Raw genomic sequence first — 27,734 nt, 5'->3', positions numbered from 1 at the left:
TCTGCTGTGAATTGGGAATTTCTCCATTGCGAGACTAATAAAGGTTTTCTTATCTTATCTTCTCATACATTCTACATACATTCATTCCCCCCCCCCCCCACCCCCACAGCCTTTATTAAGCATTAACTTGGAAGTGCAGTGGCCAGCATGGTCCTCCTGTGATGCAGAGTTTTTACCTGGAGGGGAGACCATCATCAAATCAGAGGACAAACTCACTCTTCTGACACTGTCACCCTCGGGTGAAGAGTTCTTTGTGGAGTATGCATGCATGCTCAGCCAACCTCTCCATCAGCAAGCACAAAATTTTAATCGAGATCCTGAAAGGATCCCAGACAATCAACAGCAGTATGGAAGAAGCTTGACCCATTTGAAGGTAAAATTTCTGCAGACCTCCAGTGATGACATTCAAGAGTTTCATCAGAAGGAAGGGAAAACGTCATGTTGTCCTCAAATGGTCACTCATGAAGCCATTGTAAGACTTACTACCTTTGCCCAGGATATTACGTTTTCATCACTGTGGGTTTGTTTGTGGATGAGCAACCGAGCTTTTTTTTATAGTAGGTATCCTTAATACCATTACATTTTGAGGAAAAGTCATTTATCAAATTAGTAACACAATTGCCAAAGTCATTTCTTTATGTTTTCATAAAACAAGAAAAACACACAACACATTCAAAAAACAATATTGTTTGATTATACATATACATAAATGAAGAAAAAAAACAAACATATTTAGCAAGCACATTGGTATTTCTTTTTTGATATTGTGACAGTAAGTTAAAAAAGATCCACCTAATTATGCTTTTAGGTTAACAATACGTTGAATGGCATATATTTGCAATATATGTTGTTGAAATGTCAAACATTCTGATCTGGCCCACTTTGAATTTAACTTGAAAAGCCCACTTAATGTATGCGTATACAGCAGAACCTTGAAATGAAATGTTTCAAAGGAACCCTTTTTTCCTGGAAAAGTAAGATAAGATAAGAAATCCTTTATTCGTCTCGCAATGGAGAAATTCCCATTTCACAGCAGCAAAGTTATGAAAGGAAGAAGTAGAAGAACAAAATGTAGGAGCTGCTGGAAAGCCAGCCACTCTCGCGGCACCATCTTGAAGTCAAAATAACAACACATTAGACACAGACAGTCGTGCAATCTTAATCACTTTTCCTGCATACACTTTGTTTGAAGCAGTTATAGATGAAAGAGGAGAGGATCAAAGTGTCCTTTCACCAGTGGATCAGAGACGTCATGTTGAAAATGTGCACACGTCTGCTACAAGCTAAGTTTTGAAAGCAAACACGAAGCTGTCGCGTCCATTGACGAAAAGAGATTGGCTCACATCTCCTGTCCCACGTAATCCGCTTCAACTCCGAGCTGCGACTCCCAGTTCCACATCGGCGCTCTGTGCTGACGCTCCTTTCTTCTCATCGTCGGCTCCTCAAGCCTTGCATCCATACAGCCGCAGACCGTCCAACAGCACCGATCTCTCTGCTGAACAAAGCGGGGCTGTGTAAAATGCTGCCCATTACAGGCGCAAAAAAACACAAGCGCCCCAGAGCTGTCCAGAAATGTCAGTTAAATGGCAGCGACATTTCTCCCAATCAAAAACAGTGCTGGTGTACCCGTGCTGCCGAGAAGGCGCAACCACCAAGCACCGAGTCTCCTTCTTGATGAATGTCGTGGCCAAAAATGCTGAAAAGCAATCCGCATACGGTCCACACGACACAACAACAAACACAAAGTGACAAAACAAACACAAAAACAACAAAAAAAGCAAGGCTCATGAGAGCACTTGCGACGGCTGCCTACGCGGGCGCCACCTTGGGCTTCATCTTAATAATTAATAAAACCCAAGTTTTGTTTTAAAACTAATTTATACATGAAAAAATTATCACATGAACCCAACTACTTCAATGCGGCATATTGAAAATGCTATTTCCTTGGGCTCCTGTGTACCAGACACAGGCTCTTCGGATTGTCCTTGCTTTTCTCCCATTTATGTCTCCTCTGCTTAAGTCAATCAGCCTACGAGAATAGATTGTGTTCGACTTTGAATTTTCTGCCATCTTTATCTGTGTTTTTTTGTGGTATGAAATGCAACATTGACATGTATGGTGTTTTACTGGGCTTGTCTTTTCAGCCAGAGGCAAAGTACCAGTCAGTCGCACTCCTTCAGCATCACTCCTGTCATGCAGTTGCACCACATTGGTGCTACCCTCTTTCCTTAGCTCTCCGTCACTGGAGAGCTCGTGTCTCCAACCCTGGCGGTGATGGAGAAGGGCGAAGCAGACATTCAAAGGCTGACCAAACTCTGAATACCTCAGACTTAAGTAATGAAGAGAGAGCGTTTCTCCTCCCTCAAGCCCTGCCTCTCAACTGCTCATCTCCTCACTTTCACAGGTTCATTGCAAAGCTCCCTTGAATTTTGCAGATTTATCACTGTTTTCTATTACTGTACTGTTTCACATCTTTTTTTTTGGGGGGGGGGGCTTTAAAGTTGGAAATTTCAAGACCCAGACCCAAAAAATCAACTTGATCAAGACTCTCCAACAGAAATGGTGAAAGTGATGTGGCACCAAGGGGTGACGTACAGGTGTGCAGAAAATTGCCGTTAGTGGTGGACACTAACTGGACTCTTCAGTTCACGTAACTCTGCTCCGATCCTGGCAAAATGGCACTCTTGGGCCCTAGCATTCAGATTTAATATTTATCAAGGTTTTTAAAATGGAGTTCACTAATAATAGCTAACAAATACTGTATAGTTTCTGTTGTGCCATATAAATTAGACCCGCACATATTTGTTCATGAATACTACTTGGCCACAAATGGAAGTGCACACCTCTCCTATTGCAGTGATATTTTTCGGGCCTTATCATTGTTATGCATGACATTCATGTTCTTCATTCTGAGACAATGTATTATTGTTATGGAAACAGCTACTCAACATTTGGATTTCAAATTTATTTGGAGGAGAACTTCAAAAACATCGTGTCAGCTATGACAACTGCTTAAATGTCTCTTTTGTAGGATATTGGACCAAGATGTCCCAGTCATAGAAGTTTCTCCAGGGGATGGGTCTGTCATCCGATCTCACGGAGTCCTCAGCATGTACTTTATTCATTATAAGCCTGAGTGCCAATCAGTGCAGACAAAAGTCAGCCTTTCATCTTTTATCCATCTCAAATTTCCATTATTCACTTGCATGGGATCTCTACCTCGCTGCTTAAAATCAAATTCATCACTACAGGTTAAAGAGATAACATATCATATGAATGGCCTTCCACCTGACATGCCTGGGCAGTTGTACTCTGTTTGCTCTGTTTTGAGTTGTGCAAGCAGGTAAGATGTAACTGTCCAGTGAACCTGTTCACTTATGTCAACTTCTAGTACATCTCACCATCTCACCAGTACTGTTTTTTGAAGACTTCTCACCAGATACAATGAGGTAAAAAAACTGAGGATCCCTGCTACACCCAGCTGCTTGCTACAGGTGATGGTTGACTTTTACATGGATATTTTTAGGTATATACATAGCCTGAACACATTTTCTTTGCTTATAGCTAAATGTATTGTTCAAACCACCAATGGTTGATGGAATCCTGTCCAATCCTTCACCTCTGGGACAGCATGAGAATAATAGTGAGACCGTAGAAAGTTGGTGAGTTGTTTTATATGTGTGTACTGTATATGTATATGTAGTTTAATTCCTGAATACCCTTGATGATTTGTTGATTCTCCTTTAAACAAATCTCAGGTCAGATCTGGTTGCTGCAGAGCTTGCAAAGATACAGCGATGCATACGTATCCGTCAGCATTTCATTGATGATGACATACATAAATATCACCATCAGCGATGTCATCTCAGCTACATAGGTTTCAAATTTATATGAGGTAAATTGTGTTCTTTAACATTGTGTGCTCAGTTACTTTAGAAGACGGTAACAAGGAAAGAGGGGAGAAAGGATGTGCACCAAATGGTTTGACCGAGATCGCTCATGAGACAATGAGTGAAGGCTGCGTTGCAGAAGCTCTACAGAAGACATCCAAAGCCATACAGGATATTGATGCATTCATAACTGCAGCCAAGCAAACCTTAAGTGGGATTGCACAGTTTGATTGCTGAGAATGTGTGTGTATGTGTGTGACTCAAATAAACACAAGTACAATAAATGTTTGATGGCATGTGTTGATTTACCCCTCACACCAGAATTATGTTTTAGTATCTAGCAGCCATCTATGGAGCACCCATTCCCAAACTTTCTTACATGTTTCAACTGAATCACAACACAATGTGAGGCTGCCATAAATTACCAGTAATAAATCAAAACACTCTTGTCATGTAGTCTTTGTTTTTCCCGAAACACTGCTCCGAGTTATTTAAAGTGAATAACTTTTATCTCAACTGCTCATTCAAGTGAATGCAACGAAAGCATTCTTGCTAGGCGGTTTTGTTTCCGTACCAACACTAAACTGGCACTAGGTCAGATTATCTTTTGCTGTTTCGATTAGGTTAAACTGGTGCATCTGATCTCAAATCTGTGAGTTGTCCTGTTTGTGACAGCCGCCCCGTTGTTTGTTTTCTCGCGAGAAACAACGAAGTTTCCGGTGTTGTGGATGTTCCTGGAAACATGGCGGCCAGCTTCCGCGGCCGTCCTATCCGGAGTCTTCGGATGCGAGGTAAGCATGAAGAACCTGACCCAATGCTGCATTTATTGCTGGGATATCGCAGATGTAGATTTTCCGAGGCAGCTGATGACCCGGGCGTCTTCACCCTCAATGCCTACTGTGTATGTTTTTAACAGGTCGGAATGACAGCGGGGAAGAGAACGTACCGCTGGATCTGACCAGAGGTAAGCAAAGGCTTGTTCACATCCCACTGAAAGCGATTATTGTTCAATATGGATGGGTACATTTATTTCTAAACACAAGCCACGAAAAACGCAGGTCTGTCGCCGGTACTTGCCATTTCCTTGCTAATGCCACTTGGTTTGCTTTCAGTTCTGTTTAGAGTCATAACATTTCAAGCCACATCTTAATAACAGACGTTAGCGAGCTAACTAACTAGCTGACTTAGCGGTAGCTAGCTGCCACAGCTAACCACCCATGACGACACTCTGTTGTTTTGATTGGCGAGTTGGTAGGATAGCCTGTTATTAGGCTAAACATCCACGATTGTTGCTGCCACGCATTCGTCAAACCATTTGAAATCGGGGTTTGAGGTTGACAGATGAGTCGCATTTAAGCAACACATGATGGTGTGCAGGGATGAGCTGGTGCTGGCTGCACTGGATGTGAAGATTGACTCCCATCATTGCTGGTTGATCTCAATATCAATATACACATAAGATCGTTTCTGTTTCGAATAATAACAATATCATGCCACGCCTTAGATCGTTTCTGTTCTAATGTTAAATTCGCGAGGCATGCACTGGCATTGAGAAATATGATACTTTTTTATTACACTTTACTTATTTCGAACACAATGTTGATAGCATGGCTGGAATCTGGGCATGAGTTATTTCATACTTGATGTATGAAATTAACTGTACTGTATGTCTGCTGTAAAAGCGTTACTCGACACTGTTGGAATCGTCAACCTCAACATATAAATTTGACTGAAAAGCAACCTGATTAATTTAATGTAAAAACATTCTACAAATTATCAAGCATGTTGAAGATTTGTCATGAATAACTACATTTGCATGACAGTTGAAGTTTTTAGCATTTGTTTTTGTAGCATTAGAAATTGACGTCTCAGTTCTTTGTCTTATTGATATAAATATGTAGTTTACACTTGCTTTGTTTTAGTGTTTCATGTTTTACATAGAATTATTGCTGTTGTCATATTCATTGTTCAGAAACAAAACACACGGTCTGTTGGACAGTTCTTCATCTCTGGGATGTCATTTAATGATTTATTTAAACCTAGGAATTGGGTGAGGTTCTTTGACTTAATTTAGGCTCTTTAATGCATGGAAGGTCAAAATCAGAAGTACACTTCCAAATATACAGTACCGTACATAAAATCACCTTGTGTTCTGATGGTTCTATCATGTGTTTTAACATAAGTTCTATTTTTATTCATAATCATGAATGAGTGATCAAGCTGGAGTGGAGTGTGATTGTCTTTTAAGACCTTTGTTGTAAAAATCAAATATTGTATGATATTCACAGAATAGGTGGTCATTGATGTAGCTGTCCCTGTTTGGGTTCTCTCTGGGCACTTTCGCCCTACAGTCTTAGATCATAGAGTGTATATCAATTTAATGTAGGGATGTACCGATATTGGGATTGGTACTTCTAAAAAATCTCTGATACTGTATGGACCAATACAGGAGCCATGCCAGCCTTGTGGATGTCATAGCGCTAAAAAGCTAGAAATCGGGTCATTCGAATCTCAAGGCACTATTGCATTTTGCAATGGATTATGAGGGGAAATAACAGTTGTATGATAATGCTTTAGTTCACACAATGTACAATCACAGCTGTAATGATTTGTTGATCTACTTTTGTAAGCTTTGTCATGTTTGAATGGCACGTTGCTATTCTAAAAAGTGATAGATTTGAGTGAAATGTGCCGTGTTCAAGAAATAGTTTTGAACAATATTTGATTTAAAAAATTGGAGTGCTCTACTTAGTACTTCTCTTTTTTCATCACATTTTCAAGTATCAGTACTCTGTATCGTTGGGTACTCATATGTAAGCACTTGTAGTGGCAGGAAGACTTGCTCAGAGGAGTGAATACTTGTATGAATAATTGTCTGACTCTGGTGGTGAGACTGTGGTGCACTCAGCTGGAAAAGTCTGTTCTTCTGTGACTCTGAACAAGATCAGCAGCAGTGTAGAACAGATCCCACATGTTGTCTTTTTTACTGTTTAATTATATAGATATATTCTTTGCCATATTTTGATACTTCACAAGTAACTAATCAATATTACACTGAGCATAAAATAGTGAGGTGAACTGAAAACAAAAAGCACTTCTCCTATCAGGCTTGCGTTTTACCTTCTGGACTGTGTATTCACTGGATGCGTAAACTTAGTTTGACCAACTAAACCAACTTCCTTCCTGCAACATGTCAATGTCGCTTCCCTGACTGATACAATGATTTGGCCTATTACTTGTATTGTAATTCATTGTATTTCCCTTTCTTTGTTCTGCAGAACCACCAGAAAACTTCAGGGAAATCCTTCAAAATGTGGCCAAACCTCATGGCGTCAGTAATATGCGAAAACTTGGCCATCTGAACAACTTTGTCAAGGTAATATTGTTAAACTGTGCAGTTTTCATAATTTGTTGAAGCAGTGTTGACACCACTGGCAATGTGTTTTTATTAAAAACCACAGTTTGACCACACTTAGGCTGTGAAGATACTTAGCCCGTTAGTATAACTAACTAGCAACATTACAACTAATCCTTTGTGATTTAAAAAAAAAATCCTTACATCAACAAAGAAAACTGTGTACCCCTTTGCAATTCATTGTTAATAGTTTTGACCTATTATTTGATCAGTTTTCAAGTTTGTTTTCAATCAGTTAGGCATTTTGTGCTGAGCTGAAATGAAACACGGCTTTCGGGGTGACGGGTTATTGAATGATGAATCAGAAGACCTGAAGTTTGTTACTTCTTAAAATAGAGGCTTTGGCACCCATCTATCTGTTGAGACAATGTTGTTGCTTGTCTGTTCTTCTTTGTTTTAATATTCCAGAATCCAATCAAACATCTCCTCAAGCATTTCCTTAACTGTCTCTTAAGATAAACACATTAACAATAATACCAGGGCCAAGTTTAAGACCACAATGTGGAATGTCCTGTTGAATTGATAGAACAGACCAATTCATCAACTCATGCAAATATTTGTATTGTGACTGATCGTTCAGTCAGTGGCAGCGTAATGGGTTGAAGGCCAAGTGAGAATCTGACTACAACTCATAGACCTTTTTAATTCTTCTGTTTACAACAAGACAGGGACGTCCTCCATATCTCTGCAAGTGTTTCTGTTGCTTCTGATTCCTTAAAAGGGTTCTTGGATGATGAGGTTGACCTAATCCCACCCCGGAGAATGTCGCATGTTCCTTTTGGAGTCTCTTCTCCCCTCCTGCTGCTTGCTTGGGTTCTGACATCAGAGTTAGTTTAGAACAGCCTCCTTCTCATCACCTCTCGATGCCTCATCCAATTCCACTACAGCTTTCTTTTTGTAGATTGTGGTGCTGCTTCTGCTTTATGGGTTCATGTTGAGATCCAAAGATAAATGTCACTACCTGTCTTACTCTCGTACAGCTTCCCTCTTAGTTAGTGCTGCCCCATGATGGAGACTGTAGATGGGTGATATTGCTGGATGCCTCATAGTCTAGTATGCCCAGTTGCTTGAATACCATAATGAAGCAGTACTATCTGCATGATGAATTTTCATCTACGGCGTTGACTTTGTATTATAATTATTTTTTTAATTGCTTTTAAAATTGATTGATTTGAACTCCATCCATCATCCGAACCTCTTATCCTTATACGTGGGTCGTGGGCGTGCTGCAGCCATCCCATTTGTCTTTGGATAGTTTTGCAGGGCCCAAATTTAGACCTACCAATACATTTATTGAACTCTTAAAAGGGAGAAATTATAATTCTCTGGCCCATTGGTGTCGGTAATGTATGATAAAACTAAATTATATTTATAATTTCATATTTACCTGTGGCTAGAAAGCAAAACGCGGAGAGTTTCCGTCGCCGAAATGCACACTGCCGTGCTCTCATACTTCCAATAAACCAAGTGTATTTAAAACACAAGATGCTACTAGTGAGATATGTTGCCTCTGTATTTTGGAATTAGAACTTTCAAGATCCATCAGCAGTGAAGGCACTTAGTGCAAAAAAATGCTTGTTGTTTTCGTTGCTTCGTTTAGAATACAATAAAGAAGTGAACTTTTCAAGTCAATGCCGAATAAATAGTGCTACTCTTTATTTTGAACAATGCCATTGTGATAAAATATTTCTGTGTTGCAGCTGCTATGCAGTGTTAGGCATCATGAGGAAATCTTTGGGTTTACATACGAAGAAATCATTGTTTGGTAAGTGTCGTCTCTGTAATTTAACAATTCTGAATTACTGCTGCTAAAAGACATCAGTCAGACGCTCTAAAGTACTGCTTTGGATGGATTCATTACTTTATGTAGAAATGTGATGAAATTGCCCGTGTTTCTCTACAGATTCACTTCCTTATTGATATGCAAAATGTATGAGTTTTTCTACAGTTTGGATTTACCTGATTGTATTTTGTCACCTTTAGTCTGCGACTAGCTTTACTGAATGAGGCTAAGGAAGTGCGTGCTGCTGGGTTGCGGGCACTCCGCTACCTCATTCGTGACACCATTGTGCTGCAGAAAGTCCTCAAACTACAAGTGGATTATTTGATAGCCAGGTAAAAGTGCTGAATTTGATTAAATGCCCTCCCACCCATCAAGAACTTGGTTCGTTCAAACGGTGCTATTTCGTGTTTTCTCCTACTGCTCGTTTGTGCTAAAAGGTATCATGTATATTTAGGTGCATCGACATCCAGCAGAGCAACGAAGGGGAAAGGACTCAGGCGCTGAGACTAGTCCGAAAGGTAAGCACTCACTTCTTTTGGTCTTCAAGAACCATCCTGCATCTAATTAATTTGTAAGAGTGCTGTCATGCTGCTGGAGGAATGTGCCTCTTGCAGTCACGATAAATTCCTCTGCCATATTACTATCACAAAAGATCATTGGGTTCGTAGCAATGTTACTGTGTGGATGGTCTGCGCAACTCTGCAGTCAAGGCTATTTATAGCTTCTTCAGTCCTTTACTGTAAATCTTCTCCACACATACACACTTGCACACAAACACACAGAGGGAGGCTCTGTACTTAGGGAAGTGCTATCGACCTAAGGCGACAACTTGGGTTCATGATGTACACGCACCCCCCTCCAAAAATATTAAAACACTGAGGCCAATTGTCTTATTTTTGCTGTAGATTGAAAACATTTGGGTTACATCAAAAGTTGAATATGAGACAAGAAGCAACGACTGAAAGAGGCAGTGGTGAAAGCCAGGGGAATCATCACAAGTTGAATACAAAGGTTTGATGATGTCAGGGGGTCACAGGATTATTGCTATTATTGTAAGCGAACGATTTGCAAATAAATACTTCTTTTGTGAAAAAAAAAATTCTGGAAGCAAGCTGTTTTGAATGTTTTGTGCCGTATGTATTCTATAATCACTGGTGGGCTAAGAATGTTGATATTTATTGAGTTTAACCAAATATGGTACATGTTTATCAATGGAAAAACAGTTGTTTTCTTTTACCCAAATATTTCAAAATATTGCATTTTAGAGATGTAATTTCAATACAGTACCTTGATACTGCAATATTTTTGCTCAACGTGATAATAGAATCTGATACCGGCCTATTCCTACCTCTAACTCATGTGTCAGATGCAGATGCAAATTCAGAAATGTCTCATTCATCTTTTAATTTCAAACCTAAAATGTTTTTGGTGTACAACACAAATGAAAGTATTACTAAATTGTTCTAATACATTTTGAGGGGCATATATGCTGTCACAAAAACAAAACAATTTTGGTATTACTCCCTCGAATTACTAGACAGCGTCTCAAACTACCTTTCATCTTACATTTGATGTCTCTGCAGTGCTAATTTACAGATATGTTTTTAAACGATATCATGAAAAATGATTTTAGTCGAATTTATTGGATTCACCTCCATCCCTTTTTGCCCTCTGTAGATCATCACTGTCAATGCAATGCTTTTCCCCACCTCTGTTGCAAACTCGCTTATCGCTGTGGGTACTGATGGACTCCAAGAGAGGGACCGAATGGTCCGTGCAGCCATCGCGATTGTCTGCGAGCTAGGTGAGAAGATGTTCTTGTACGATGGACCCCCCTAATCAGTATAATATAATATATAAAAAGTGTCTACTGATAGTTGTTAGTAGACAAACCTGATGGAAGTCAACCCCCGCCAAAATGTTTTACAATATGTTCAATGCAGCCCTACTCGTCACTGAGATGGATACAAATGGATGGATTTTGCTGCGTAATTCATTTTCCACACAGGCAACATTAATTAGAATGCAGTGTTTAGACAATTGAGTCCACGTAGAACATATTTTCCATTATCTGAACCGCTTTATGCCCACGACGGTTGCGGACATGCTGAAGCCTATCCCAGGTGTGAAGGACCCGTCCTTATCAATGCTTTCTCTTTTTTCTTTTCCTTTTTTTGGGGGGTGGGTGTTGTTGTTCCTTGTAGCCCTGAAAAACCCAGAGGTGGTCGCCAAACGAGGGGGCCTCAGCACTATCTTGAAGAGTGTGATTGACTGTCAGCTGAGCCGCATCAATGAAGCTCTGATCACAACCATCCTGCATCTTCTCAACCACCCACGTACCCGCCAATACGTGCGAATCGATGTAGAGTTAGAGGTATGCGCACGCACGCACACACACACACACACACACACACACACACACACACACACACACACACACACACACACACACACACACTTTAAAGTACCGTATTTTCCTCACGATAACGCACGAGGTTTGTGTGCCTTTTTATTGAATTTATTGTCGTCATAACTTTTGTCTTTCATTTATTGTTTTGTAATGCCATTTGTATATATATGTTTCTTATCTGTGTTTGTGACCAGTTCTCATTGTTACAGCTGCAGCAGTTGTAAAGGGTCTATATAAATAAAGCTTTATTGTATTGTATTGTATTGTATTTCCTCTACCGTAGCACCATCTAGTGGATGCATAGCGCAACCACAGACATGATTGTATGCGCCTTATAATGCAGTGCACCGTATATATGAAAACATTTTTAAAATAGGCCATTCATTGAAGGTGCGCCTTATAATCTGAAGGACATTATAGTGCAGAAAATACGGTATGTGAATGATCCGATCCAGTGTGGTGGGTGTCAGTATTAGCAGCCGAAGCTTGGCCTCTCCTTCCCATGTTGCTTTCATTAGTTATTAACAGTGTTTTCCCCATGGCCTCATTGTTTCAACAGGCAATTTGGACTAAAGCGTCCCTCCACCAGACACACTAGCCACATGGATGTCATATGACATCAGTCAAACTGCCAGAGGATTTATATGAACTTTTCAATGAGATTCCACATAGTGTCCTAAAACAAGTAAACGATTATTAAGTTGGTTGAGGCGAAGCAAGTGTGCTTGATCTGTTACAGTTGTTTTGTGTCTGTTTGTGTTCTCTCCTCCAGCAAATCCTCGCACCTTTCACAGATTTTCACTACCGTCACAATGCAGACATGGCTGAAGGGCAACACAAGTGAGTGAGTGAGTGAGTGGGTTTAGGTGAATTGGGTGTGTGTGTCTGGGTGATGACTGTGAACATTGAAGGGGTTTCAAATGTCTGTATTATCTGGGCTGTTCACTCTTCACTGACTCACTGAAGATGTCAGTTACATTTATTCAATTCATGTTAACCCCTGAAAGTCGCTCTGAGTGATTATCTTTTATTTTAATGGTTTATTTATTTATTTATTTTTTCATTCTTTCCATTCTTCAAAAAGACTCTCTGGTCCATATAGTAGGATGTTTTGTGTGAGGAACACTGTGTTCTGTTTTTAATGGCTGTGTGTTTTCATTTTTACAGAGAGGACAAAGAGGCACGTTTCTTATCAAGTAGAATGGCCATAGTGGCAGCGTTCCGCTCTTGGTCTGGTAAGGCCTCAACTGTAATTAAAGCTTTGTTTCCCTGTTTAAAACTTGTTTTTAAAGTCATCTGTTTTTTTCTAATAGGGATTATAAACCTATGCAAGTCTGGAAATTCTGGAATCCAGTCTTTAATTGGTTTACTTTGCATACCAAATGTGGAAGTTAGGGTGAGTATTATTATTGTAAATGATAGAATTAGTTGAAAACGTAACCAAAACAAACCCGCAATACATGACATTCCTGTATATTGTACAGTGTGGGGTTTTATGATGAATAACATTTGGAGATCAAGGAAGACTAGGAAATGTTTGCTTGTGAAAATTGACACACCATTTCTGTCCATTAACTTAAATGAACTGTACATTCTTTGGCTGCCCCTCGTTTTTGGAACTATTGATTAAACCGTTATTTTTGCTGCATGTATTTTAAGCATTTCAATCTTATTTATCTCTATCAATATTTTCTTTTCAGAAAGGCTTGTTGGAGGTGTTGTATGAGATATTCAGACTCCCTGTGCCCATTGTGACCCAAGACTTCACAGATGCTCTTTTAAGTGTTGGTGAGTAATAGCTCCGAACCTTTACACTTACCATTGGTAGGTATCTAGTATGGGTGTCTGGAGACAAAGTTTTGGCCCCTAAAGATCACATATAACACATACAGTATTCTATACACAGTACACAACTAATTCTTTCCTATCAGACCCGGCAAGGTTTCAGGACACATGGAGACTCTCTGATGGGTTTGTTGCTGCTGAGGCCAAAGTTGTTCTTCCCCATAGGGCTCGCTCACGGTGAGACATAATATAAGACCTTTGAGATATAGAAAGATGAAATATTTTTAATAGCTTGACCCTTTACATTACTCATCAAGTATTTTTTCCTTTCTTCTTCTTCTTTTTAAAAAAAATCTTTTTCATTGACCAGACCTGATTTGATGGATAACTATTTAGCATTTGTGCTCTCTGCCTTCATCACCAGTGGGCTGCTAGAGGTGAGTGCCTTGGGAAGAATAAGCATGAGTCCTATCAAGGGACAATGGATTCATAGTTGTCTGTCTGCAGCTCTGGAAACCCACCTGTTTTTTTTTTTTTTTTTTTTAATGTACAGAAAACTCATGGTCATATTTGATCATGTTCAGTTTTGTGTTTTTGACAAAACTTAAGATTTATGTTTTTATCTCATAGATTCGGTACCATTCCAAAAACAGTTTACGGTTTTATTTGAGCTCACCTTATTATTGTATCCAGGCTTTTTGTTGTTGTTACACATACATTATTGCGACCAATTGAAGGACGCCAGGTGTAATATATTGTTAATCTACGACTACGCATGTCTAGTTGTTGTGGTCAGTCTCATTCTGGCTTTCGGTTATTTTTTTATACTGGATAGATTTAATTTGGTTGAAATGTTTATTGTCATTAAAGCGTTGTTTTCATAGCATTGATGATAAGTTTTTGTATATTTCAATTAAAATTACATTGCTTAATCTCATTTCAGGGTCTCGTAGAGGTGGTGACAAGCAACGACGATCCGCTTGCTGTCAGGGCCACCATCATCTTGGGCGAGCTTTTACATATGGTAAGGCAGTGTCTGTGCTTAATTCTGTAGTTGGTCAAAGCTGTTTCCCTGTACAGTGAGAAAATCCTTTTCTATAATAAGTATTAATAAATAGTAGTGTTGCTCGACCATGATCAATCAATGCCTTTCAGTGATGATCACAAGAACCGATCACCTGCAGCTCGTACTTTGCAGCCTGCAGCCAACGAGAGACATGGCCTTGTGTGCAGTGTAGTGTCCGTTCCCCCATTCCTTTACACAGCATGTTACAGACCAGTAACTGAATCAAAGTATATGTTTGTACATTTTCTGCACTGTCAATTTGAAGTAATCGACAGTTTTTTATATAAATAAAGGGAAGGAAATTTAGATAGAATGTCTGATTCATTAAATTAATTGAAAAAATAGTTGTCAGATTGTTAGTAAGCAGCAGCAGCTCTAAAATTGAAAAATGTGCAGCTAATCCATGTGTGTGCTATTGGAATTGAGTGCTCTCACTCGCAGAAGATCAGATTCAGGCAGCATAAAACAAAAAACGTGTTCGGAACACCCTGAATGAATAGCATACTGTATGTAATCTAGGCTTTTCCCTCTCTCTGTGTCTCATGTTTAGGCAAACACCATCCTTCCACACACTCACAGTCACCACCTGCACTGCCTTCCCACCCTCATTAACATGGCAGCTTCCTTTGACATCCCGCAGGAAAAACGCCTGTGAGTACATTTATGCTTAAATTCTCTCTTCTTAGAGTGCGCTGAACTCAAACCCTGATCCCATTATGGATTCGTTTTCAATTTTGATTCAGTCGGGCAAGTGCAGCTGTCAACAATCTGAAGCGTTTCCACGAGAGAAAGAAGAAAGGTGTTAAACCACACAGCCTCTATCTAGATCACATCATCCGCAACTCTGTATCCTCCCATAGCCGCAGAGAGTCACACTCACGGGTCCAAAGGGACATCTTTGTCATTAAGGTAACCTCCTTATAGATGAGCTTGGTCTACATGTCTTCCTCTTTTTATATTTGCTCTCTTAAGGAGAAGAAGTGCACTACTAGTTTAATAAAGAATTTTAAGATTAAGAACATTATGATCAGATCTACTGTTTGGCACAATGTGTTATCTTGGTGATGATTACATACTAAAGCCATCTGTTAAACTTGTTTTAATTTTGATGGTTAGTTAAATCAAGCTCATGAAAAGGAGCTGCCAATTTCACATGAATGCTAAACCAACATGAAAGTGTTATTATTAATTCTGTATTTCTCTGTGCAGGACACAGAGGAAGCATTGATGATGAACTTGAGAGAGAGTCACATTCTCAACCATAAGCAAAACTTAGAGTGGAACTGGCTGCTCATTGGCACTATCCTTAAGGTCAGACATCTACAATGTTGCATCACCATTCTCTTGCTGTGTCTCTTTGTCTTTCTGTCTTTTTCTTGCTTTATATCTCTTTCTGTCTCGCTCTCAACTCACACGCGTTCTTTTGTCATTTTGGATTAAAGTTGTATTTAAATATCTTATTTACTCATCCTAGTGGCCAAATGTAAATCTCAGGAACAACAAAGATGAACAGATGCACAGGTGCGATCCAATGACAAACTCCAAACCATCACCTTGAGATGTAAATGTATTTGGTTCTGATTATTATCCTTTTGTTATTGTAACAGGTTTGTGCGGAGGCTGCTATATTTCTATAAGCCCAGCAGTAAATTGTATGCAGGGCTGGCATTGGATCACATTAAGGCGAGACAACTCACTGTGGTTGGCTGTCAGTTTGTTGAGTTCCTCATGGACTCAGATGAGGTGAGAAAAATCCAGAAACCCGTTATTTAAATGTTCATGTCCATGTAGTTTTTTTAATGGGTTTTTTTGTGTAACTTTCTGTTGGGTCTTCCTCTTCTCCCTTTATTTACTAGGATGGACAGGGCTACTTGGAGGACCTCGTGAGGGATATGGTGTCATGGCTGTCTTCGTCTGCAGGCCTCAAGCCTGAGCGCTGCTTGCAAAGTAACGGCTTGCTCACCACACTTAGCCAACATTACTTTCTCTTCTTGGGGACACTCTCTGCACATTCTCAGGGAGTCAAACTTCTGGAGAAATGTGGCCTGTTTCAGTGGTGAGTGTTGAAGAACAATCAAACACATTTTCTGTGTATTCTCGTCAACACACATTTACACAACTTAATGTTATATTTTGCAGCCTGCTGAATCTGTGCTCTGTGAAGAACCAGGATGCTGTGCTGAAGCTTGCTGTAGCCACACTGGACTACAGCAGAGATGGTCTAGCAAGAGTGATCCTCTCCAAGATCCTTACCGCTGCTACTGATGTAGGCCAAATATAATAAACACACAAGTATATCTGTCAGGCTGTGAGAACGAGGGACAATTAGGCATGCTCTCTGGTGTTATTAATTGAAATATGACCTTTTAAACTCTGTGATGTGGGACATTGAGTTTAAGACCTAGGAAATTCGTCAAATAATTAAATGGTACCTTGACATACAAGTTTTCAAGCTTTTCAAGTTACAAGCTGTAGCTTGTCTGATCTACTTATTGTTATTATTATTATTATTATTATTATTGTTATTATTATTATCATCATCATTGCTTTTGCGAGCAAGCTTCTGACATGCCGCTTGAGTTACAAGCCTGTTCCCGAAACAAATTAAACCCTTAAGTCAAGGTACTTCTGTACATTGTAATTACTGTTTGTATTGCCCCAGATTTTTAGATGTAGCAGCTAAGCGTTTATCTTTATTGGCCTGTATTGGTAATACTGTGTTATGTCTTGTTCCTCTTCTTTCAAACAATGCTTCTTGTGAGCAGACCTGCAGACTGTATGCCACCAAACATCTGCGTGTGTTGCTGCGAGCAGGTGTGGAGTTCTTTAGCAGCTGGGGCATGGAGCTGCTGGTCACACAGCTTCATGACCATAGCAAAGCTGTGTCCATGGAGGCCCTAGATATTCTAGACGAAGCTTGTGAGGACAAGGTGATGATGGAGAGGCATCCACTTCGTACTCACAATCATTTAGACTTATTCAGACACATTCCTACATGTTTGAGCCGTAAAATGTTATCTGCCAAAAGCCCGCGGTGGCTGAAAATATATCCCACCAACGAGAGGCACTAGTCACCAGTTAGCTCGCAATTTCCTCTGCTGTCAAACAGTGTGCCCGTAAGTCAAGATAGCTCTGTAGTGAAATAACCAAAAAAATAAATAAATCATTGCCTGCTCAGTAAACCCAGTGACTCATATTTTCACCAATGTTTTTGTGTGAACAAAGACTGAAATGGCAAAGAGGCGACTTCTGTTGTGTTGACTCTATTTTATCATTCATTTTACAGGCCAATCTGCATGCGCTCATCCAGCTGAAACCAGCTTTGTCTCACCTGGGAGACAAAGGCCTTCTTCTGCTCCTCAGGTAAGGGGTTACCTAATGTCATCAAGGTGTTTCATTGTATAGTCACATTGTGTTTTCTGAAAATCATACTAGATTTTATTTCTATATGCAGGTTCCTGTCCATACCTAAAGGGTTTTCTTACCTCAATGAGAGGGGTTATGTCAGCAAACAGCTCGATAAATGGCAGAAGGTATGCACAGCAGCGTCTTGCTTTGATTTATTTTTCCATTGTACTAGTTTGAAACCAGAGCCTGTCGTTTAAAAAGTGTCTCGTTTAAATGCAAGACATGATTGCTTTTTGAATTCTAGGAATACAACCTAAAATATGTAGACCTCATAGAGGAGCAACTCAACGAAGCACTAACAACCTATCGCAAACCTGTTGATGGCGATAACTACGTGAGACGCAGCAACCAAAGGTAAGACACTGATTATACTGTTATCCATTTTAAATGCCACCTAATACTACTTCTAATTTCATTGATCATCTCCAGGTTACAAAGACCAAATGTCTATCTCCCTGTGCACTTGTATGGTCAGCTAGTCCATGATAAGACAGGCTGCCATCTGTTGGAGACTCAGGTAAGTGTTGTACTGAAACTTTGCCATGTTTTCCTTCTAATGTAGATTTATTTGGAAGCCCTCGCTTTGTCTGTCTCTGTTTCCAGAGTATAGTTCCTGACCTCAGCTATACGGTTCGCTCCCCGATGCTGGACACCTGGGAGGGCATCAAACAGCTGAAGGCTGCTCTCTGGGCTCTGGTCAGCAACACCTAATACAAGTTAATGTTTCTAAGGAATTTACACAATTTAATTTAGAAAAGTTTGTTGAAGTAGTACTGAAAGTTTCTGGTACAAAATGTGAGTGGTTTCTGGCGAGTACAAGACGTACTTTTACAGTTTAATCCATTATCTCTTCTTAAAAAAATATACTCAACGTATCAGATCATATTGTAACTTACTTGATCAATGATGGCTGAGAGCCATCGCTAATTGATTTTTATTTCATTTCCATCCAGGGCAACATTGGCTCTTCAAACTGGGGCCTGAATCTCCTCCATGAGGAGAATGTCATCCCTGACATGCTTGCATTAGCTCAGCACTGCGAGGTGTTGTCAGTACGTGGGTAAGGCCTTTTTTGTGCTATACTGCGCTGACGAAAGCAGCACACTTCTTCACATTTACTCTTCAGTTTAAATATATGAATATTTAAAACCTCATTTCCCTAAGCAAAAGAGGAAAAAAGGAAAATGAGGTGCCATTATTGGCTTTGATGAGGCTGCATATCACTTAGTATTTTAAAATAAAGTCCATTGTTAATTATTGAAAGTTAAATCGAATTCCTTTAGTATATATTAACTTTCTTCAACAGTAAAACTCACTAGAACAAATATGAATACATTTGTGTGGTGTATTAACTAACCCTCTGTGGCCTCACTCAATACTGAATCTGTTCATCTCCGCAGTACGTGTGTTTATGTGCTGGGAGTGATCTCCAAGACCAGGCAGGGGTGTGAGATGTTGAAGCAGTATGGTTGGGACGCAGTCAGACACAGTCGCAGGACGCTGTGGCCAGTCACTCCAGATGAGGTTGAAACCCAGTTGACCTCTGAACTATCGTCCGTGCCAAGCACGCTTAGCCTCAACTCTGAATCCACCAGCTCTCGTCACAACAGTGAGAGCGAGTCCCAACCAAGTATGTCGGCTGATATATGACTATTCACACTCTTCATCCTTGGAGAATATGTTACTCATCTTTTCCTTTGTGCTTTCAGACATGTACATCCTGGACGATGACAAATGCGATGTTCTGGACCAGTCAGATGAGGCTCCTTTCTATATACACTCCAAGCCAGTCAAGGACCGCAGCCCCTTTACTATCCTGGCCTCCACACGCTTTGTTCGTGCACGTTTCCTCAACTCCCTGTCCCTCCCCAGCAAGAAACTGCGCTCCACAAGTGACCCCAAGACCCCGACGGGCTCGTGCACGCCGACTGAGTTTAAGATGCGGCGTAACCGGACAGTGACAGAGCCCTCTGTCTACAGCCCAAACCAGGGTGACGTCTTCACCACTGTGTTAAATGGCAGAGCAATGCCGAAGAGTCCCACTGTCAGCCTGGAGACATCGTTTGTCGGGACCAGGGGGGGATCTGAGGAGCATCTTGTAGATGGAAAGCTGGCCAGGGGAGGAGGCTCAGGCCTGGCACTCAGCGGTCTGGCAGGGCACGCAGAGCATCCCTGTCGAGAACGGGAGCAGAGCAGCCGAGAGCGTCTGACAGGAGGAGATGGAGGTTCCTCCTCTTGCGGGGGCAATGTGGGAGGCGGAGGAAGCGCAGGAGGTACTCAGTTCAAAAGCCGCAGTCAGAGTTTTAACACTGACACCACAACCAGTGGCATCAGCTCCATGAGCTCCAGTCCATCAAGGGAAACCGTTGGAAACCCTGAGCATTCCGAACCCGAACCAGACTCTTCTGACTGTGTTAGCCTCAACACAGTTGTCTCAGCCAAGACTGTCAAGACGCTGTCCCCTCTCACGCCCCAGACGCAGACAAACCACATGTCTGCACCCAAGTCCTCCACTGTCTCTCTGGTACCACCCGGCTCCTCGCACACACTCCCCCGTCGAGCTCAATCTCTCAAATCCCCCTCAGTGACCACCATCAAGAGCCTGGCTGACTGCAGCTTCATGTACACCAGCCCAAGAGACGCGCTGGGCTATGCCACACTGAAGCGGCTGCAGCAACAAAGGATACACCCATCTTTGTCCCATAGTGAAGCACTGGCTTCACCTGCAAAAGATGTGCTCTTCACAGACACCATCACTATGAAGACTGGCAGCTTGGATTCTCGACTCACACCGCGCAGGTAAGGCCTGGCTTTGGAAACTGTGTAACAAAAGCACTCTCGATGACAGTAATCCCGCGTTTATTGCGGTTAATGGGGACCAAAATCACCCGCGATAAACGAAAATCCGCATAGTAGCGACCCCCCGTATAGGTACATGTCCATGTGTATGAGGATAAAAAATATTTCTAAGGCCAAATTTAATGGTATACGTGCATGTAGAAGTACATTTTGTTGTAATTAACATTACTTAATGCTGTATACTAATAGATTTAAACATGTATAAGTTAGGTTAGTGTATGAATAACAAAATACAGTAAACATATACATGTAATACTGTATATGTTGCTCTATGTGACTCGCTGTTGTTTTGCTGACTTTCGCTGCTTCTCGCGGACCGTTTGCGGACTTTTTGTGGACTTAAATTTTTTATTTTATTTTTTTATGAATATATTTGAAAAAATCCGCGATGCACTGAAGCCGCGATAAACGGACCGCGAAATAGCGAGGGATCACGGTACTCATTCTTTGTCCTTATTAATGATTCATGAGTGTCGTCATTTTCACAGTTTGCTCTTCATAGTAGAAAGAGCAGCGAGCCAAGCATACGCTGCCATGCTTCACTGTAGAAGCGCGATGGACACAGTATGCGTAATCAGTCTATCGCCTTTGGGATGTACTTGAACAGATATTGTTTGCCAGGCTTGCTCATCCAATATCAGTAACCCCTGACCTCACAAATGGTCTTCAGGATGAATGGACAAACATTCCCACAGATGTACTCCCGTTTACAATGTTGTGGAGGATGAACTGGAAAAAAAGGGACAAGCAGCTCCATATTTTCTTCTATATTTAATCCAATGTATTGATATCCATGTGCCCTAATACTGTTGTTCGTACACCCTCACTCTTTAAGGGGAGGGTCTGAGTTTCTGTCTACATCAGCAGTTTGTGTGTTCCGTGGACATTGTGCTGTGTTTGTCAGGATATCAGACAGGAGAAGTACCTGCCCCGAATCCAGTGTCTTAAGTCCATATCACAGACTGTCCAGAACCTTGGTGCCGCGGTGGGTGGACTTTGCCAGTGTCCTTGTTAGTTAGATCCTAGTGCAAGTCTGCTTTCGCTCTCTTGTATTGCATCTTTGCCCACAGGGACTGTCACCTGTGCTTTGACCCCTGTAGAACTTGTCAACAACAAGTAGATTGGTAGTTAGTATTAGTTGCAAACCCGATTATCTGATTTATAACCGCAGATCAACACAAGCATGTTTATGTCTAGTGAGCCAATTCTTTCAAATTTCGCTCAGTATCTCTCACTGGAAGGGGCCCCCTGGCCTCACCAGCTACACAGGCCTCAATGACATGTGGTGGCGGCAGCAAAGTAGGTAGGTAGATTGGTGGATCCCACTTTTGTTGCACAGTATGTGGACCGCCATTCTTTGTACATTGCCTGGATAGAGGCAATATATCCAGAATCAACTTGTCGAGGCTAATCAGAGATGAACTAGCCTGTTAAGAAAATACAGTGTTTGGCTACACTCTGGCCTTGTTATTTTGTCTCCCGACACCACATACTTAAGAACGATTAAAGGGATGGATGAAAATCCAATTCCATCCTTGCTTAATTCATTCTCTTTAAAAAAACTTCTCGTCATCCTTCCTCTGTCCCAAAAACTGAGGACGGACGGACAGACCGTTCCGTTCAAGGAACGGAATGCCCATCTCTGGTATTCGAACCTGCCATTTGGGCTGTCATTGGCTCTGAGGGTCTTCAGCATGTTTGTCGAATGCAGTGTTGAATCCCAATACTTGCCAGAGACATTCGTATGCTGGTGGGTTTAGACAAAGTTTTGTTCTGTGGTCTTATGTGTCGAAATAGATGAACACAGGTGTGCTTGTTCAACATTTTCATGTGCAGGCCTCTTGTTTAGAGCATGCAATTCGGGCATGGGGTACCTTAGGGTACCCTTAATGGATGCCTGGTACTCTATGCAGTTCAGTAACTAAGCACCTAGGCCAACTGATGAAAAAGCACGATCAGCACATTTGTTGTGATGAAATAAGTGTTGTATTTGATATGAAATATATTTCTCCTTGTCCATTTGAAACGCCAGTCAGCTTTATTTTTGAAGGTCTTCTCTACCGTGATTCAATACTCGAATGGGCTGCAGCTTCTCATGTGTTTTAGCCCTTTTGCCCACTGTCATTCTTGCGCCCTCCTCACCAAATCTCTGTGCTTTTATCCACCTTTTTTTTTTTTTTGCTTTTTCTCCTCATCTTTCCTTCCCAGTCTCTCCCCCCGGATCCTCTCACGTACCTCTCCTCTTGGCCTCCCTAGGTTTTTGAAGGCTCTGAGTTTTGCCTCCCTGGACAAAGAGGAGCTCCTCAGCCCAATCAACCAGAGCACCTTGCAACGCTGCTCCTCAGTGCGCTCCATGGTCTCCAGCGCCACCTATGGGTGTGGCGATGACTACATTGGTCTCGCGCTGCCTGTGGACATCAATGATATGTTCCACATCAGAGACACGGCGTACTTTCAGCAGAGGATAAGCCCCCCGTCAGAGGAGAGGAAACGCTTTCTGTTTGGCGACGATAATGGTAACGGTCTCTGACTGCCTGACACACACATGTCTTCCAAAGCAACAAAGTGTTTCAAAAAAATCATGCTCATTTCTGCATCATTAAACCCTGTAGGTGATCGTCCCGCCCTCCCATTACTGAAGCAGCAGTTTAGTATTTCCGAGCTGATCGCGAATAGAGGCGACTGCCCGAACCATACTGTGGACTCGGATGAGACGGGACTACAGGATCACACTGAGGAGAACTGCCTCTACTGTGTAGGGGCCATTGTCCTTGGGTACCCAGCACAGCCACCAATCAACAGTACACGGGCTCGGACAGGTGGTTATACGCACGCACACGCACATGAATTCGATTTGTGAGCACAACCCTGCTAATAGAGGCGACTGCCCGAACCATACTGTGGACTCGGATGAGACGGGACTACAGGATCACACTGAGGAGAACTGCCTCTACTGTGTAGGGGCCATTGTCCTTGGGTACCCAGCACAGCCACCAATCAACAGTACACGGGCTCAGACAGGTGGTTATACGCACGCACGCGCATGAATTCGATTTGTGAGCACAACCCTGCACAAATTAGTTTTGGTGATGTAAACACGAGGCAATGGTATATCATTCATCAAAAGGGTAATTATCAATGCCAGCTGCAACTGGTACGGTTTGTTTTGATTGAAAAACAAATCTGTTAAAAAAATGTACAATAAGACTCTTGCATAAAAATCTGCACACCCCAAAACAAATACTTAGTTGAAGCAGCTTTTGCTTTGCAAGGGGTCCTTTCTGTTCCCAACATCCGTCATACAGGTACAGTGTTTTAAGGTTCCCACAAACTAGTTTGCTCAATGGCATAAGAATATGCCCCCCAAAAGTGAAAAAGTAAAGTAGTGAACTACCTATGGTCACGAAAAACACATATTACGGTACCCTTTCTGTTTTGTTTTAGTGTTGGTTGTTTGTTTTTTTTTTTTTTTTTTTTTTTTGTCACAAGGAAAATTAATGAGTTGTGGTGCTAAATTACATCACGACACGGCTGGGCAAAACGCCACTGACATGCTAACGGTTAGCATCGACATCGATAGTCGCAGGTTTAGAAACAATGGATATTTGAAAAATATAATCAGTGAACCGAGCACATGTGGACAGATATCACACTCACAAACATCTATTCTTTATCCTCGATAAAACTGACTGTTACATCATCTCACTGAATCACTTGCAGTAGCAGCAGTAGTCATAGAAGAGGTACTGTTCTTCTTTGGTAATGTCTGCATGACTGTATTAAGCTGCTTCACAGTGACCAAGACGGGCACACGAGAAGTTGCATCACAATGACTTGGATTGCGGAATTTGGTCGCGATGCACAAACTTTTTCATTATTCTCACTCCATGTGTTTACCAAAGAATCATATTATAAAGCGACACCAACACATTGTGGAATTGCTTGAGTCACAGCCGTCTTCAAGTCACCCCACAGATTTTCAACAGATTTAGATCCGGCCTTTGGCTGGTCCAATACAAAACCAACATATTTCTTCCTTTGTTGATTTGCTCTGTGCAATCTTGTTCCTCCAGACTATGTGGACTTCCCGTCCTGGGGAGGCCAGAGCGGCCATCGTCTGGAGGTGATGCCTCAGTCCAAGTTCTCTGGCGTATCAGGCTGCAGTGATGCCGCCGTTTCACAAGGCTCCATCTGCGGCACGCCCACGCCGAGTGACATTGTCATTGGTGAATAGTCTGATTAAAAAGAGAAACAGAGCCTCAATTTTGTATACAAACACTTGAGCAGCGATTGACACCTGAGTCATATTTTCAATTATGTTATGTCATCCTCTGTAGGCGGCAAAGCAATATCAGAGGATGGCCCTGCCCCCCGAGTGCTGCTAAGAAAAGAGGTGCTTCGCCTCATCATCAACCTCAGCTCATCTGTTGGGACCAAAGGCCACGAAACAGGACTTCTCACGTAATTGCCATGTTTGTTTTTTTTTCCCTAGACATAAGTGTCCGAACAGTCCTAGTGAGGCAGTGTGCACTTGGAGCATATTTCCAAATGCACCCCTAATCATGTTGACCGAAGCGAATGAGTTCTGGTTGGATTCAAATCTTCAATCTTGGACAATAGTATTTTCTTCTTATTTTAAAATAGCTGACCTTAACTAGAATTCCATATCGGCTTGTGGCCAAAGGCAGAATCCTGCTCAGTTATTGCATCTTTTGGTGCTGTAAATCTTTGTTGTGGCGAAAGGAAGCCGCATGGTAAACTAGTGATACGCCACTCCTTAGTTGCCATGGTGATGACTATTTCTTCCATTTCTTCTTGGTGGTTGGCCAATACCTTTGGTGTATTACCGCCATCTTCTTTAGCATGTGGCACCCAGTATGGGTCTCATATTTTGTACATTAAATTCCACAAAAGAATGCAACTTTTTTTTTTTTTGGGTCTTCATCATGATGCATTTTGACTGGCGCCACTTATACTCTGGAGCGGTTTAAATTCAATACATTTTTTCTGATGTATCCTTGATTGTTACTTTTGTGCGCTACCTGTATTTCTCTTTAGGATAAAGGAGAAGTTTCCGTATGCATTTGATGACATCTGCCTGTACTCGGAGGTGTCTCACCTCTTAGCCCACTGTATGTTTCGCCTGACCTCCAGACGTTTCATCCAGGAGCTCTTCCAGGATGTGCAGTTCATGCCAGTAAGTCTATTTCTCTTTCCCCACCCCGTTGAAATCAACGTAGATGCGGTGCTTATCGGGGGTGGCGGGGTGTTCTTACTTGTTTTAGATGTATGAGGAGGCAGACGCAATCCTGACAAAGCTGCCAAAACCTGTTGAAAAGGAAGAGGACCCTCCCACAGAATCTTGATCATCCTCCTCCCCGCCTGTCTTGCCTACCAGCCCCTGAACACGCCACCCGACTATGAACCATGAAAGACTGACAAACAGATATGGCTTGAAGGGTGCGAGCAGGTTTGGCGTGTCTCTGTTGCTCAAAACAGAGTGCAAGTAGCCAAGGAAGAAGTGAAGGAGGAGGGGAACGGCACGTCACTCGCTGTTCTTCACGCAAGCAACAGCTAACATGAAGAACATCATTCTCTCTAAACAAAGTTTTAACGCCTAACGCTGTTTCAGATTTTTTTTTTTTTTTTAATGGGCGAAAAAGAGGAGCAGCTTAACCAAATACTGTCTTCAGAGGGTTGGCAAACTTGAGCAACACTCAATAATGCATCACAAAAACAAACTGGATCAAAAGGACAAAGGACTCACGCTGTTTCAAAAGCTTAAAAAAAAAATCTATTGACTGTGTCTCCTTCCAGAGGTTGTGTTCTGTCATGACAGAAATTGTCCCCTCAGTAAGTCCACAGGTCGCGTGTGCTTTTTTTTCCTCCCTCCAAAACAAAACACTAAAAAAAAGGGTCCTTCTGTTGTATTATTTTTTTTTTCAGGATCTGGGGCCTTTGTGCTTCACATTCACCCGCCTGTGATCTGTACAAGCCACGTGTGTTTTTGCTTCTCTTTTCCTTACTTTCCTGCAACTTGTAGCCTCCTGTCAGCACAAACAACGGGTTCCTTTCCTATTTCTTGTATCTCAGACAATCAAGCATCTGTAGTATTGTCATCATAAGCACTATTCAGTATATTGCCACCCTTACAAAATACACGAGGAGAATAGCATGTAGTTCTATGCTGTCTAGTACCATCCCCTTTGCTTAATGTCCTCCTTCAGCCATTGCATTCTTGGTGAGCTTGTGTTTTTTAGTCAGGAAGTGCAATGATCTTTGGCGAAGTGTTGCTGTATTTGCTATTTATTGTGAAGAAGGACTGAACACAAATTTAGCACCAAAACCTGCATCAACCCAGCAGCTACCCAACACTATGCCTTACCTCTGTGCTTCACTTCCTTTGCATGTGTAACACGCATGGGTCAAGTTGTCACCTTGTTTCTTGCTTGTAACACTGTTGAATTTCCTTTTTCTTCAAGGTTGCCATGACATTGTAGGTCGATAAATACCCTAGATTTTTTGTTTTTCCACAATGCAATATCACTGTCAGTGGCCGAGGTGGAAGGGGGTGAGTAAATAATCTGTACAAGGTTGCCAGGGAGACGGGATTGGATTGATCTCTGTTTCCATTGGCTTGTTTTTTTGTTTTTGTTTTTTTGCTCTAATGCTGCTACACAAATGGACTCATAGAGAGATGATTCATAGATCAGCTGAGTTCTGTCAGATCTGATCTATTTATTGTATGTCTGTACCATAGTGAGCTCAACCAGAGAAGAAAAAAAGTTATTTATATTTTCCTCAAGACTGTATTATAATTTAATAAGTTCTTTTCCTTTTTTTTTTTTTGTTGTTGCCTGAATCGTGGTTTCCCCTGTATATTGTGTACAGTATGTTTTGGGGGCATTGATGACCTAAAGAAACATACAATCCTATTAAAGGGATGCATTGTTAATTAAAAAAGATGGCAATACCCTTTTTTTTTTGTTCCCGTTTTGTGTAACTTGTGTCCATTTGAAGGCACACTAAATCACAGTGCACAAAACTGTTTTGGATCGGTCTTATTTTCGAAAATAGAAGAGACACTGAAGCAGTAATGTGAGTCTCGACAAACGGGT

General features: G+C 41.4%; 2 protein-coding genes across 6 annotated transcripts in view; both read left to right on the top strand.

The window, feature by feature from the left end:
- cunh5orf34 (chromosome unknown C5orf34 homolog) overlaps nucleotides 1-4,175 on the top strand; it is a 5,120-nt gene extending 945 nt beyond the window's left edge. The window contains exons 3-11 of one of the 2 annotated variants that reach the window (XM_019861158.1): nucleotides 110-470; nucleotides 2,143-2,404; nucleotides 2,502-2,597; nucleotides 3,032-3,158; nucleotides 3,252-3,343; nucleotides 3,428-3,494; nucleotides 3,565-3,662; nucleotides 3,759-3,805; nucleotides 3,928-4,175. In XM_019861158.1, the coding sequence (XP_019716717.1) occupies nucleotides 110-470; nucleotides 2,143-2,404; nucleotides 2,502-2,597; nucleotides 3,032-3,158; nucleotides 3,252-3,343; nucleotides 3,428-3,494; nucleotides 3,565-3,662; nucleotides 3,759-3,805; nucleotides 3,928-4,127 (1,350 nt within the window). In that variant the 3' untranslated portion in view covers nucleotides 4,128-4,175. Of the gene's footprint in view, nucleotides 1-109; nucleotides 471-2,142; nucleotides 2,405-2,501; nucleotides 2,598-3,031; nucleotides 3,344-3,427; nucleotides 3,495-3,564; nucleotides 3,663-3,758; nucleotides 3,806-3,927 lie in introns of both variants that reach the window. The other variant, XM_019861150.1, reaches the window with a different exon arrangement.
- Nucleotides 4,176-4,583: 408 nt separating this feature from the next.
- LOC109510617 (rapamycin-insensitive companion of mTOR) lies at nucleotides 4,584-27,589 on the top strand. 4 transcript variants are annotated; one of them, XM_019861076.1, is made up of 39 exons: nucleotides 4,584-4,681; nucleotides 4,807-4,854; nucleotides 7,169-7,266; nucleotides 9,006-9,070; nucleotides 9,289-9,420; nucleotides 9,543-9,606; nucleotides 10,766-10,892; nucleotides 11,293-11,462; nucleotides 12,271-12,338; nucleotides 12,666-12,733; nucleotides 12,812-12,894; nucleotides 13,199-13,286; nucleotides 13,430-13,520; nucleotides 13,654-13,720; nucleotides 14,227-14,307; nucleotides 14,900-15,000; nucleotides 15,093-15,258; nucleotides 15,559-15,660; nucleotides 15,824-15,870; nucleotides 15,957-16,092; nucleotides 16,206-16,405; nucleotides 16,489-16,615; nucleotides 17,115-17,279; nucleotides 17,636-17,712; nucleotides 17,804-17,882; nucleotides 18,002-18,111; nucleotides 18,187-18,274; nucleotides 18,361-18,453; nucleotides 18,711-18,817; nucleotides 19,158-19,387; nucleotides 19,467-20,556; nucleotides 21,521-21,601; nucleotides 22,873-23,132; nucleotides 23,229-23,294; nucleotides 23,497-23,637; nucleotides 24,690-24,842; nucleotides 24,954-25,077; nucleotides 25,675-25,813; nucleotides 25,902-27,589. In XM_019861076.1, exons 1-39 carry the CDS (start codon nucleotides 4,633-4,635, stop codon nucleotides 25,980-25,982), a joined length of 5,262 nt encoding a protein of 1,753 aa, XP_019716635.1. In that variant the 5' UTR covers nucleotides 4,584-4,632; the 3' UTR covers nucleotides 25,983-27,589. The 4 variants fall into 4 exon arrangements, with proteins under 4 accessions (XP_019716635.1, XP_019716626.1, XP_019716654.1 ...); XM_019861067.1 differs by lacking the exon at nucleotides 23,497-23,637 and having other exon boundaries at nucleotides 23,229-23,435; XM_019861095.1 differs by lacking the exons at nucleotides 21,521-21,601; nucleotides 23,497-23,637 and having other exon boundaries at nucleotides 23,229-23,435.
- Nucleotides 27,590-27,734: the final 145 nt, after the last annotated feature.

Source organism: Hippocampus comes, unplaced genomic scaffold (genome assembly GCF_001891065.2).
Source record: "Hippocampus comes isolate QL1 unplaced genomic scaffold, H_comes_QL1_v1.1 scaffold147, whole genome shotgun sequence".
Classification (NCBI taxonomy): Eukaryota; Metazoa; Chordata; class Actinopteri; order Syngnathiformes; family Syngnathidae; genus Hippocampus; species Hippocampus comes.
This window is presented reverse-complemented; position numbering and strand designations above follow the sequence as displayed.

Excerpts from the sequence above, each read along its gene's own strand:
- LOC109510617 (XM_019861076.1), top strand. The coding sequence starts at position 4,633 with ATGGCGGCCAGCTTCCGCGGCCGTCCTATCCGGAGTCTTCGGATGCGA. Across the intron at positions 4,855-7,168 it reads ACCGCTGGATCTGACCAGAG|AACCACCAGAAAACTTCAGG; the intron begins GTAAGCAAAGGC and ends TTTGTTCTGCAG. Across the intron at positions 9,071-9,288 it reads TACGAAGAAATCATTGTTTG|TCTGCGACTAGCTTTACTGA; the intron begins GTAAGTGTCGTC and ends TGTCACCTTTAG.